This window comes from Cygnus atratus, chromosome 1 (genome assembly GCF_013377495.2).
Source record: "Cygnus atratus isolate AKBS03 ecotype Queensland, Australia chromosome 1, CAtr_DNAZoo_HiC_assembly, whole genome shotgun sequence".
Classification (NCBI taxonomy): Eukaryota; Metazoa; Chordata; class Aves; order Anseriformes; family Anatidae; genus Cygnus; species Cygnus atratus.
Genome location: NC_066362.1, coordinates 27,686,214 through 27,699,482, shown reverse-complemented (window position 1 = coordinate 27,699,482; position 13,269 = coordinate 27,686,214). Strand labels below are relative to the sequence as shown.

At 38.1% G+C, this 13,269-nt stretch overlaps 1 protein-coding gene across 3 annotated transcripts in view; it reads left to right on the top strand.

Annotated features, from left to right (window-relative positions):
* Positions 1–971: 971 nt before the first annotated feature.
* The window catches only part of MDFIC (MyoD family inhibitor domain containing), a 48,222-nt gene continuing 35,924 nt past the window's right edge, over positions 972–13,269 (top strand). Inside the window, exons 1-3 of one of the 3 annotated variants that reach the window (XM_035543984.2) lie at positions 973–1,134; positions 1,512–1,667; positions 12,635–12,766. In XM_035543984.2, the coding sequence (XP_035399877.1) occupies positions 1,577–1,667; positions 12,635–12,766 (223 nt within the window). In that variant the 5' untranslated portion in view covers positions 973–1,134; positions 1,512–1,576. Of the gene's footprint in view, positions 1,135–1,458; positions 1,668–12,634; positions 12,767–13,269 lie in introns of those variants that run through there. The other 2 variants (XM_035543986.2, XM_050711936.1) reach the window with 2 other exon arrangements.

The following is a 13,269-nucleotide window of genomic DNA, read 5'->3' as shown; positions in this document are numbered from 1 at the left end:
AAACTTTAAGAAATTAAGTTTTACTTTTAATACCTGAGCACAATGCTTAGCACTTATAATATCAAAATAAATATCCATTAGTTCTTTTCTCTTATGTTAGGATGTAGGTAGTTTATAACTTGGCTGTTTCTAACTCCTCGTTTCAGCTTCCCAGAAGATAACTGTTTGCACACCATGATGGGACATACCAGTAGAGCATATTTACTCAACCATAATAAAAATTTGGTTTCTAAGTTTTAAGAAAATTACAGATTAAACATGAACACACTTTATTAGAGAGGTGTGCAAAGTTGTGGTAGCATGAGCAAGGTCAAGCACTTAGCGTATGGACACTAGCATGCACATGAGAAATAATGGCAATGCTGCATGGTGTGGGCAAGAACAGAGCACGAGGCTGACAATCAAATGAATTCCTGTAATGAGGAAGAAATGTATTTCTTATCTAGAGAAAGCACAGGTAGGTCAGGCCGCTTGGCAGGTGCCTGTGGAGGAAGTGGTGTGCTCTCTAGGGTATTACTTTTGAAAAACACTTCTTCTATCCTTCACTTTCGTTTGAATAAGTTTGTACACATGCTTTAGAGTCCTTTTAATGTACACATCCATATGTTGCCAGGGGAGGTACACCAAGGTGTTGGGTTGGGCTGGGACTGGTCTCTGAGAGGGGTGGAAAGCACAAGCGGGAGGCCTGCAGCATTTCACGTGCCTGGCTACCCGGCTTCCGAGGCGCAACTGGTTGAAGGCAAACAACCACCACAGCGGCCCAATTAATTCTGCGCCAGCTGTTGCCCCACGAGCAGTGCCTCTGCCAAACGCTACAGCTGCAAACCCTGTCCAGACATGAAAGCCTCCCTTTCAAGGGCGGTGTGTTTTTATTTTTATTTATTTTTTTCCCTCGTTCTGCCTGACGGGTTTCGGCCTCCTCGGGGACTTTCCGTGGCCGGAGGCCCGGCTGGGGGCGGGGGGCAGCAGTGCTCTCCCGCAGCCCCAGCCCAGCCCAGCCCAGCCCGCGGGCCCGGCGCTGGCGGGCGGCAGGACCTGCACCACCGCCGCCTGCCGCAGCGGGATGTTTCATCGTCCGGAAATGATGGAAAAGGACTGACTGCGGCCGCGGGGGGACAGAGGGGGCGAGTGCGGGTGTGTGCGAGCACGCCTCCGCCCCGGGGGCTGTGGGGGGTCGGGGGGACGTGTTGGGGGAAGGCGGCCCCCCGGCTGCGGGCCGGGAGAGGGGTGTCGAGGAGGCTGCGGGCGGCCGGGGCGCTGAGGAGAGGGCCGGACACCGCGGAGGAGCGGGAGGAGAGGCGGAGGGAGGGAGCGCAGAACTGCCGGGGGGCTGCGCAGCCGCCGCCCCGGGACCCCCCCCGGGCCGCACCCGGCCCCCCGGTGCTCGCCGAGTCGCCGCCGCTCGGATTTGCCGTCCCTCGCCCCCGAGCCGCGAGGGTTTGTTTTTTTTTTTTTTTTCTTTTTTCGCGTGAAATAGATTAACGAGTGCTTTCATTCGCTTGTTCCTTCAGGGTCGCGTGTTAGTTTTGTTGGAGGGGGGCGCAGGCTCTGCGTGACTCGGTGAGAGAGCTGGCAGATGTCCCAAGTGGGAGAACCTCTTCCTCCAGGGCCTGAAGGGCCAGAGCAAGCTCCGACTGAAAGCAGCGCTTTGATCTCTCTCCCTCGAGGTAAGTTGCTTTAAAGTTTCTCTGTAATTGTTGCGCCTTTTTATTTGAATGCTACATTTGCTGATTTGTTTTGTGGGTTTTAACCCCTCTCTTCCTTTCCCTCCTCCCCGGCCTCCCCTCGTTGGTATAACTCTATAATACTTTCACTTCCACGCCTTTATTGTTTTAACCAGAAGTTCCTATGTAGAAAATGTATAAAGGAAGAAGAAGAAGAAAAAAAAGATGCACTGATGTCAGCACCGTGTTTCACTACTTGAAAACTGCAGTCATACAGAGAGGCAGATGCTGCTCCTTAAAAACTGCCTTCTCGTTCCTCAGCCTTGGTGTTTGTGTTTAGGAGCTCTTCTCTGCAAAGCTTCTTTCTTTCCATGTCTTGCAGTAAAGTGAGAAAGGTAGATCCTGGAGCAGGAGTGTTGTTCAGGTTGGAGGTCACTTCCCTGTTTGTTTTAGGCCACTCATTGATGTTGCACCTAAAACCTGTTTCTGAGAGAATTAACTTGTTTTATATTTGCTGTTCTAATGTTTTTTAAAAGTACATTCATTCATCATAGCAATAAATTCTTTAAATGATGTGCAATTATGTGCAATTTGCAATTACACAAAATATCTTTCTATTCTGATCACCTTCGTGGAGAGAAGTTTGACAAGGTATATTGTAGGCTACCCCCAAAAAGGGTAGTATGTTTGCCTACTGAGTTCTGGTCTGTGAAGATGAGACTTTTTTATTGTTATTATTTATTTTTTTTTTTGCATTTAGAGCTATAGCTTTGTTTTTCACAATTCTGACAGCAGTTTTAAAAGTCCCTGAAGAACAGACAAATAAGATTGTTCAAAGACTGTAACTGTAATCTATGTGGTTAACTGTTAGCAGATACTGAGCGCATAGTTGTGCAACTGTGGATTAAACATGCAGTCTCTGCTTTTGTAACTTGGAAAATCAATAACTATGTAAAATCAAAGTTGAAGACTTGTTTGAGAAACCAGAAAGTATCAGTAGCAAAGTTTAAAAAAAAAAAAAATTGGCAAGGAGACACATTAAATTGGCTTATACTTGTCTTTTTTTTTTTTTAGAAGTTCTGAGAATGACTCAGAACTTCTAAACAGTAAAACAAAATAAAAAAAAAAAGATTAGATAAAGAAGATCAAGCATGCAGAACTGAGCTGTTAAAATCATGTTTTTGCCAGAAAAATCAAAATGTATCTGTGATACATGTTTATTTTCAATCTGTTGCTTTTGTCTGTTATGTGATCAAGGGGCCACACTGGTTAAACTTTATGCGTAGGCCATACATCAAAGTTATTGAAGTTGTAAGCCAGTGAGCTAACTAGCCTGGAAAGCAGTCTTATTCTTACAGTCCCACTTTGAATTATGTTTTTACTATGAAATAAAGTCATATGTAAGATTTTTCAATACCCGCTTTTCTTTTTTATGAAAAGTAAGGAAGGGAACACTGGTCTGCTCACAGAAAAGCTCTGTGCAGAAAGTCTGAATGACACAATTACAGCTCACAGCTGTCAAGGTGAAGGACTATAGAGTTACTTTTTCAGGGATCATTAAGGTACAAACAAGTATAATATGTTGATTCAAGGTTGCTCACTTGCCACACCTTTCAAGGCACGTGATCCATTTTAAAGCATATGTATAGTTCGCAGAAAGACAATGCCTTTTTTAATTGTAGTGAACTTAGATTTAAGGATAACTGTGGATATTTGATGCTTTTTTCTAAGTCTGTTAAGTCTGTTGTGGAGATGGGGGTGGAAAGAGGAAGAGGTGAGTTCATAACATTTCCAGTCTATATTCCAGCATTTCTGTTGTCAGCTTTGCAGTGTGTGGTTACAGGGTAAGGTAGTCCAGATATTCCAGGGTGAAAGATCTAAGATAATATATCTGGGACTTTCAAAACCCTCCAACCCTCTCTATAGCATCCCACAGGACATCCAAAAGCACACCAATTTCTGTAGAATTTGGAGATAATTGTAACAGCTGTGATTGAAATTCACATTATCTCTGAAAGTAGGTTAGAAGTATTTGGAAAAATCTGTAGTAAGTTGAAATAACTATTAATTTACTTAGACTCATCCTTTAATATATATAATTGATGACTCTGTCTTTACAATAGATACTTTAAATCTGTGTCCACCTAGGAATAAAGATCCCTCAGTAAGAAAAAAAAAAGGCTTATGTTGTATGTATAGCAAAGTATTAAATACATTCTGGTGAGAAATAATTTTTGATTGTTAATGACATACTTTAATATGCTTTCCATATTTTATAACTGATACAGATACCTTACATTATGAGAACAATCTTTTGTTCTCTCCTGTAGTTCTTTGAGGTATCATCAAAAAATCCAGATCTTCAAAGTGCTCCTTTTGCTTGCCGTCATAAACGTTCAGATGATGAAGCCTAATTGCTTCTCTTTCATAAAAAGAAAAGTAAATTCAATTGAATTGTGAATATTCAACTAATAGCTATCCTACAATCTAAGGAAAACAAACAAACAAAAACAAAACAGAAGAAATAAAACTTTAGGCAGATTGGAGGGATTTACATAAGTTGTGGAGATGGTGAAACTGGGTTGAGAAGTACTTTGACCTAAAGATGTGTCATGCTCTGGCTTTTGCAACTCAGAAGAATTTTCTTACATTGCTTTAACCAATATTCTCTCAACATCCCTGCTCTCACTGTGCTTCTCTGCTTGTTCATTTTTGAATTAATGCATAACTAACTATTTGTCAGATTATTGGACTTTGCCCCTCCACAATTAGCGTGCTGAGAGAGAGTTGATTTAATCAGTGTCTTCTTTTGTAGCAACTCATTTCAGCCTTTAAACTATTATCTGTGCAGAGTCTGCTGCTGAGAGAAGAAGAAAGATTTAACCTAATTTCTGCAAACATCTAGTTCATTTTTTGCCGCATCCTTCCAAAAGCATAAGTCTAGTTCTGCACTGTTGTTCAAGATCCTGATCGTATTGTCTCTGTTCTCCTGAGCTCCATAGCCCTTGGAATCAAATTATGACTACTTCTACCTGTGTGCCGTGCAATATAATCAGAGTGAATAGTGTCATGTCTATACCACTGCAATTTGGCTGTGGTCAAGTATTTTCTGCAGTGGCAGGTACCAAAATAATTCAGTGTCCCTAAACAAGGAATGTGACAATTTGTGACCATTGGCCTCTCTGCTTTAAGGAAAATATTTTGCAAGTTAGAGGTCATGTCAGGATTTTTGCTTAGGCAATAATCCCAAGCAATATGGGTAGACTTCTTCCATGAAATCCTCTGCATTTGAGTAAACCAAAGAATGCAAAAGAGAAGTTCAACAAACATGGAACTATATTTAGAGAATCAGACAACATTTTAGAAAATGTAAGACTGCCATCTATAAATATATCTTTTGGTGGAGTGGATAGTGAAGTCTAGTAGAAATATTAGGGGTCAAATTCTGTAAGTGACCACTCTTTTCCGTGCAAATCATGTCACTGTTGCTGGATGGAGATACAATTCTAGTGTGGTGTCTGAAGAAACCATACACATTAGTTCATTCAGAACTTCCATTCATAAAAGCACTCAACACATGTGCTCCTCTTCAACAGCATGTTTCAAACCCCTTAATATTTTGTGTGCTTTACTGTTTTCATGACCAGGAGTGCTACAGCACTAGATGAGACAGGGATGACAGAAGACTCACAGTGGGAATGTCTGGAAATTCTTGATGCAACAGCTATTACTATCACCATAATTGTTGCACTTTGCTAGCAGTGCCTCAGTGTTATGAGTAATGGATTTTTATTTTAACGGTTAACCAATACACTCAAATTGTTCGAACATACCAAATACTTGATCTATTTGTGCTTCCGCTTTCAATCTGATGAGAGTTTAGTGTTAATTTGCTTTATAGTTTTCTGTCAGCACTAAATTGAACGTTACTGACTAAAATGCCTGAAACTTTTACAAGTCTAACTCTAGCTAGTCATAATAATAGACTTCTGCTTTCAGTTTCATGTGCATGCAGTTCCAGTAAAGTGATTCATGTCCACATGGGTGTGATAGACTTGTATTTCACAGAGGTGACTGTAAAGGTCTCGCATCAAATTTGAAATATTTTCGTTCCATCTCATAGGCTAGTTTTATATCATAATCATTCTTCTCAAACTCCATTCCAGACCTTCAGAAGTTAGATTTCTCTTTGCTTTAAACACTTGTTTATTTTATTGTATTTTTCCTAATAAGCAATTCCAGCAATTGAGTATGTCTATGGTAGTATTTTCATTTGGATCAGCGATGAAGTTTTGAAATGAACCTCCTGTTCACCCCTGCTTTATTTTACTTTCTGGAGTGTTTCTGGGGAGTGACCTGGACTGGATTCATTTTGAACAAAATAATCTGGAAGATGCACTGCAGGAATGTGCTGGATGCGCTCCAGCCAGAAAAGAGCCCTCAGTCTTTGAGACTGGAGAGTTAGTCCAAAGTAGCAAGTCCCTGGAACACGGATAATATCAAATAAGTGTCCTTAAAATCAACTCTTTCACTGTACAGGTCCACCTTTACTGTCTTGTGCTACTTGGTAATAAAGACAGCCACTGCACTCAGGATCACTCAGCATTTACCTGAAACTTAAGTTTTGTACATGTGAAACATCATCAGATGAGTTACATAAATTTGTAACCGACCACATGACAAGTAGTATGATTATTTATGAAAATACGTTTTCACTTATGGATTTTGAACTTTGTATTTTTAATAGTGCAGGGTATGCAGGGTATCTATTTGCATGTTCATATTTATTTTTAATTTATCATGACAGAAAATTGGCAAAGGCTGTCAGACTTGTAGTATATCCATAATTGTTCCATAGTTTGTACCTGGAAAATTCTGTGGAAGAGCTTTCCAAGTTCAATTGAATTGCTTTAATTTTAAGAGATTGATTCTTCAGTAGTATTTTTGGGGCCAATGGAAGTTGCAATGAGACATTTAAGTGAAAGTCACTGAAATGAAATAAAAGCAAATTAGTTACTTTAGTTTAAAAAAAAAATCAAACATCTAAACGGAGGCATCCAACTCCATTGGAGGACTTTGAACTTGATAATTTGTGGATTATCAATATTAATGTTGCACTTAGATTGTAGAACCAGTCATTAATGAAATGAGATGATTTCAGGCAAATCATGAACTGGAATAGGCTTTCTGTTCCACGAATAGCACAGTTGAACCTGTTATGAGAAATGCATAAAAGTCTTAGGCAGCTCATGAAGTAACTAGTGGGGGTTATTGCTAATAGTTGCATTATGCAACCTGGTATTATCACTGTTCCATTGTATTACTGTTGTGAAAGGCAGGGAATAGTATCCTCAGTGGTTTCTTGCCAGCTAGGATATTAATGAACAGAGAGAGAAGTGTTAAAATACAGTGTTTGCTGTATGCTCTTCAATCTCTTTCAACTGCTGTAGGCTTGAGACAAAGAAATCTTTTGTTAATGTTCCTTCTGGAAACATTCTGAAACCTTTTTTTTTTTTTTCCTCATAGACCTACCTTTCCTCTCTCTCTCTCTGTTTCTCAGAATAAATAAATAAATAAATCTCTCTTTGCTTTGAAAGACAAAATTCCATTTGGGGTGGCTTATGATCTTTGCACAATGTGTCTTTAAATCTACATCTGCTTGTTCAGAGATAACTAAGGCCTTTGGAGGATTAATGTTTACATCCCAGCAGCTGTGTCAAATTTAGGTGCCCAAGTAAGCTTTGCCCCATGCTTCCATCGTTCCTCTGTCCTTAAACAGCGAAAGAGTTGAACTGTTCCTGTCTCTACATTTTTTGTGGTGGTCAGCTGTGCCAGTCCATTTTGCTGGTTTCTGTCTCCTTGATGAGAATGATGCGCTCAGGTTTCTGGAAGGCTTTCCCAGCAGCTGCTTTTGCTTTACTTACTGCTTGGTGCTATACACCCCATTATTGGTGAACAGAAAATGAATGTCATAGCAACAAAGCCTTTTACTGTTACAGTCGTAGGATTTTTAACTCTTGTTACATCCACAGTGCCAATATGCAAACTCTGAATCTGTTTCTCAAGTCCAGTTTGTCATGTTGCTGGTCTAGCACTTTCATTGTTCAAATTTTTGGAAGAGATGGCTGAGTAAGTATATGGTTTTGTGTGTCATCTAATGAATAGAAATCAGCTGTCCTTGACAATATGAGGATGCCCAACCCACTTAATATATAGGTACTTGTTCTCATTTTTTTGCATGCTGACGGGTTGGATATTACATAGTTCTTGATGTAGTAACGTATGATTCCATGTTTGCTATCTTGGTCTTGCAGCAGCCATTGAGACCCGTTTCTTAGTAAACTCAAGAGACATAATGGGGTGTGTGGGGACAGCTAGAGTGTGAATGTACAAATGGACAAGCACTTGAAGAAGTGAAGACGGTTGTTTGTCAAAGACTTGAATTCTCTGAGATGTGTCCTCCAAATGCACATCCTTTACCTGTCTTTTTTATCTCTTCTCTCAGTTTTGCATATTAATTAAACCAAAACAGGAGTTAACAATATTGCAGTAGTTTTCAACTGTGAAAACAAGGATTTATTCTATGAAATATATGTACTACAGTTTAATTCCAAAATAAATATAAAAATATTGTGGTATAATAAATTAATTTACTATAAAAGTGATGTATATATCCTTTAATAATTCCAAATAACAAAAAAGTAGGAGTTCACTTTGTTCACTTATTTCACAAAATGGTCATTTTGAGATGTGAATAAAGTTTTTAATTTTTAACTTTACAGTTGTCTGTAATATAGATATGATCTAGGTTGTTAACCATCTCAATTGTATACTTTGCCTGCATGTTTTATCTCTTCCTTATTTAAACCTTAAATTTGTATTATTCTCTACGCAAGTAGAATTTGTGCCTGTGCTTACCTTCAGGATAAATCACAGTGTGATCTGTGTGAGTATCACTGCCACAGGGCTTTTGGCTAGAAGCTTATCAGCATAGGGACTACCATTCCTTTAGAAGAGCACATAACCATTCGGGTTGCTGATCGGGGCCCTGAACACATGAATAGTACCAAGTACACAAGTAAGAAGGCTACGTTGCTTTTGTGACCTGACCTGGAGTAACTTGCAATGGTTTTGAAGAGAGATTGGGTTTCTGCCTCAATACAGCCAGACTCAGAACATAATGATTCTTTTCCTTCCATTATTTGATCTGCTAGGCAGAGCATCTGGTTTTCTTCTTGGCTTTCAGTTTTGGAGGTTAGTCACTTGAGAGTGGAAGAGTGTACTAGAGGAAGCAGCAGCTAACATACCAAAGAAATATCACAAAAATTTCCTAAGGCTAAGCTTAATTAAAGCAGAGAATTGTTACTAATTTATTTGAAAACACAGTGGAAAAATGACATGCCTGGTTATGGCCAGATCCAGCCGTCAGTATTTGTAGTTGCTGTAGGTTTTATTAACCCTGTTTGCCACAAGCATGGCACTTCAGAGAAGGTTAAGGTCTTTGTGTGGATTTTTATTGGTTTCATGAATGTATTACCTTTCGTAAAGTAAATTCATAACTATTTTTATGCACTAAAAATAATGGCATCAACAAAATACAGACTCAAGTGTCCTTGAGGCTGTTTTCATGTGTGATCAGTTCTTGTTGTCACCACACTTCTATAATAATAATAATAACAAAAGAGATCCTATGATCCCATCATAAGCTTTTTTTTTTTTTTTTTGTAGGGGAATGATTAAGAAATTTCTTTGTACTAAAACTTTGAGCTTATACACAGTCAAGAGAAATAACAAGTAATTAATCAGGACTCCAGTGTTTGTTTATTTTCAGTGCTCTGCTGTATCATTTTTTCTTTAGTAGTGTGGCTATAAAAAAAAAAATAAAATCTTAAATGTACATAACTGAACACTTTTTCTAAAGGCCCATTATGCTAAGTCTGGCTGGGATGGAGTTAGATTTCTTCATAGAAGCCTCTGTGGTGCTGTTTTTTGGATTTATCACTAAAACAATACTGATGACAAACCAGTTCAGCTATTGCTGAACAATGCTTACACAGCATGTCACAGTCCACGCAGGGAGAAGGTTGGGGGTAGGCAAGAGGCTGGGAGAGGACACAGATAGGACACCTGAACTGAACTGACCAAAGGGTACTCCATTCCATGTGACCTCATGCTTAGCAACAGAAACTGAGAGGAGGGTGTTTTTGGGGAGGTATCCATTACTTGGGGACTGGCTGGCCATCATTCTACTTGTGGGAGGTGGTGAGTGATTGCCTTTGCATCACTTATTTATTTCTGATTTTTTTTTCTTCTTCTGTTCTTCACATATTAAGTATATTTTGACCCATGAGGTTCCTCGCTTTTGCTTTTTCTATTCTCTCTACCCCACTGGGGAGAGAAGAAGTGGCTGGGGAGAGAAGGTGCTTGCCTCTGGTTAGGGTCAACCCACCACACAGCTATAGTAGCATCTGCTGGGAGAAAAATTTCTCTGGTGGGTGATTAAGAAGTGCAAAGCAAGATATCAAATACATGCTTAATGTCACTGCTGCAAGTTTCTGTTATGAACATTCTTGGGGAAGACTTTATATGAATGCAATAAATCAAAGAACAGCTACTCAATTCATGTCAATTCCTGCAAATTTCCTATCAAAATTGGTATTCAATTGCAACACTGCTGTTGCTTCTTAATAGCACCTCTTACTTCTTTCTTGTTAACTGTTAATATCGTTTACATGGTTTTGACTGGATGTTTATTATATCCAGCTAGAACAATAAAAGTAAACATAAAAAATGCACATGCAAGCTGTAAAGAATACATATATATATATATATATATATATACCGAACAGAAAACAAGCAGAGGGATGAAAACTGAATTCCTATGGATAATGATGATTTCATTGCATTCAGCACTTCTTCAAATTTATTAGATAAAAATGTAACTTAGAGTGCCAAGGGCCCTTTAATATTAATACTAATCTTTCCTTACAGTTTATTTGTTGTTTACAACATCAAATAGTGCTCTGCAAAGTTGTATCATATACAAGAAAATTGTATACAACAACTCTCCAGTTTTGTACTACCACCGCAGGGTAGATATTATTGTAATCTTAGTGTTGTTACTGCAGTAAAGTAGTTTAAGAGCAAAATCTCTTAAAATAGCTCATTTGAGCTTAGTCTGTATGAAAAGCGGATTGTACAGTGCTTGCAGTTCTTTTACACTAGCTCTCTCCAGGATACTACTTATTTTCATTCAGCCTATTTCAGGGCACTTTTCAAACACTTTTGAGACACATTTGAACCTAATGCCTAACTGCACAGACAAAATCATCATATTTCAATACAGTCATATTTGTGTCTGATGGATATTTGGGATAAATAACTTGTGACTAAAGTCTGTCCAAGGGCTTGGAAAAACAAAAAATCCACCTGTATTTTGTTTGCTGTTTTTTGGTTTTGGACAGGATGAGAATCTAGGTGAGATTAAGTCATACAGGGCAAGATGCAAAATTCATTGAAGTCTATGGCTATCTTTCCAATCACTTAAGTAACTCTGCATCAATCCCAGTGAAACTGTTCATCTCAGGATGAGCCTGAAGAAATATTGACAAGTTGTTGAGGAAATAGTGATGTGAGGGAGTGCAGAGAGATAAGTACCATATAGGTAGCTGGGTCAGATGTTTTAGAGGTGGAAATTAATAGAAGGGGAGCAGCAGTGCTTGAAGGCACATGCTACCATACATACAATATGGCATATATTATTTTGAGTGATGTTCAATGGCTCAGTTTAATAGGGTGGATAACAAAGGCAGAAAGTTAGGATTTAAATTCAAACTGCTGTTGGTTACATAAAGAAACAAACCTTTAAAATGTCGCTGTAGCAGTAAGCAATTTTTCTGTGTCTCAGGACTGGAACCGATGCTTTACTAGAGGATATGAAATCACTACATTGTGATAAGTAGTTTATAAACATGTTAAAGGTTGAAAAAAAAAAAAAGAGAGAGCTAACAGACTTTTCAGCAGTTGTTCATTTACTTTAGTTTTACTGTAAATATTACATATTATAAATACTCTGAAAAAATACTCCAAACTGAAAACATTTAGTGTTCTACACATCCCTCAAGTAAATGACTATGAATAATGAACAAAGTAATTTGGAAGTGTTTCCTTGAATGCCAGTAAAAATAAATAAATAAATAAACAGAACATTAACAACAGCGAAAATGAAGGCTGTCACCTACTTTGGTTTGAGAAAATACAGGTCTGCATGTGTTTACTGGAGAATTCATCAAAACAAGATCTGCTATCTTGTAAAATAAGGTTAAGAATCCCTCAAAAAACCTTACCATGGAAACTTCCCTGCAACTTGTATACACTTGGAGAGGGAAAATCATTTTTCCTTTCATCATAGGCTAAAAGTTGACTCCATGAATAGTTTTTAAAAGTGTAGTTGTTTAATGAAGACAAGAAAATTGTGCTGTACTAAAATCTTTGTACTAATCAGTGTTGACGTTAGAACAATATTTGTCTTTAATCATATGTTGAATTGTAAATAATGGAAAACAGACTTCTGTGGAATTTCTGTGGCTTTTATATGCCAGAGGCACATGCTTACGGACAAAATATGTTTTATGTGTGACAAACTCAAATTTTTATCTGAAAATGTCATGGAAAATAACTAAACAAACAAATTCAATTGTAAGTTGTTCTTACAAAAGGTGCTGAGTATTACTTTGTATGACTAAAAGAACAATAACTAAAAGACTTTTTTAAAGAGAGAACAATTTCATCTACAAAGGAAAACAAACTGAAAATTGACTTTATTAGGAATTATTTCTAGGGACAATATATGAGATGCTAATAAAAGTTATATTTTATGTTCTCTAGTTTTTAACTTTCAGATATGAGATTTGCTCACGAAGAGTAAAAATACCAAAGAAACTAATACCCTCAAATTTCTTTTGACTTAGAAAAAACTGACCAACAAAATCCTGCGGCAGGAGATAAAGACATAAAACAGCCTTCCAGTAACCAAAGTATACAGCCAGAGATACAAGAGCAGTCTGTCTGGGGAAATTGCACTGATGGTGACCTCATCAGAAGTAAGTATTTCCAGAACAAATTGCTGCCATTTAGGCTTGCTTTAGTAGTGTAAGGGGATACTGCCTGTTGACTCCCTTAAATGTGTGTCAAATGCAATTGTGTTGCAACTATAATGCGTGTCTTGGAATTTATTTCCCGGAATGACTTCTGTCAGCATCTATAAATAACAATTTGAAATAAAGGTGTGATTTGAGCAGTGTGGTATATTGTAGACCTCTATGGTATCTACATTTTAACCCTTAATGTTATTTATTATTATTCATAATGCATTCATATCTGTGCATTTAGTAGGCACAGGAGCTGCATTGTGCAACTGTGCACAATGTCATCACCTTACATTTCTCAGGTTATACGTTTCAGTGGTAAACTATGCTGTGGAAAGTTTCTACCAGATATGCTAAGGACAGTTCAGATTTAATTTTATACAGAGCTTTGAATCTGAAAGTAGTTAGTCCTCTCAAAAGTAGAAGAATGCTGTAAGACAAGGTTTCAGACCTAAAGT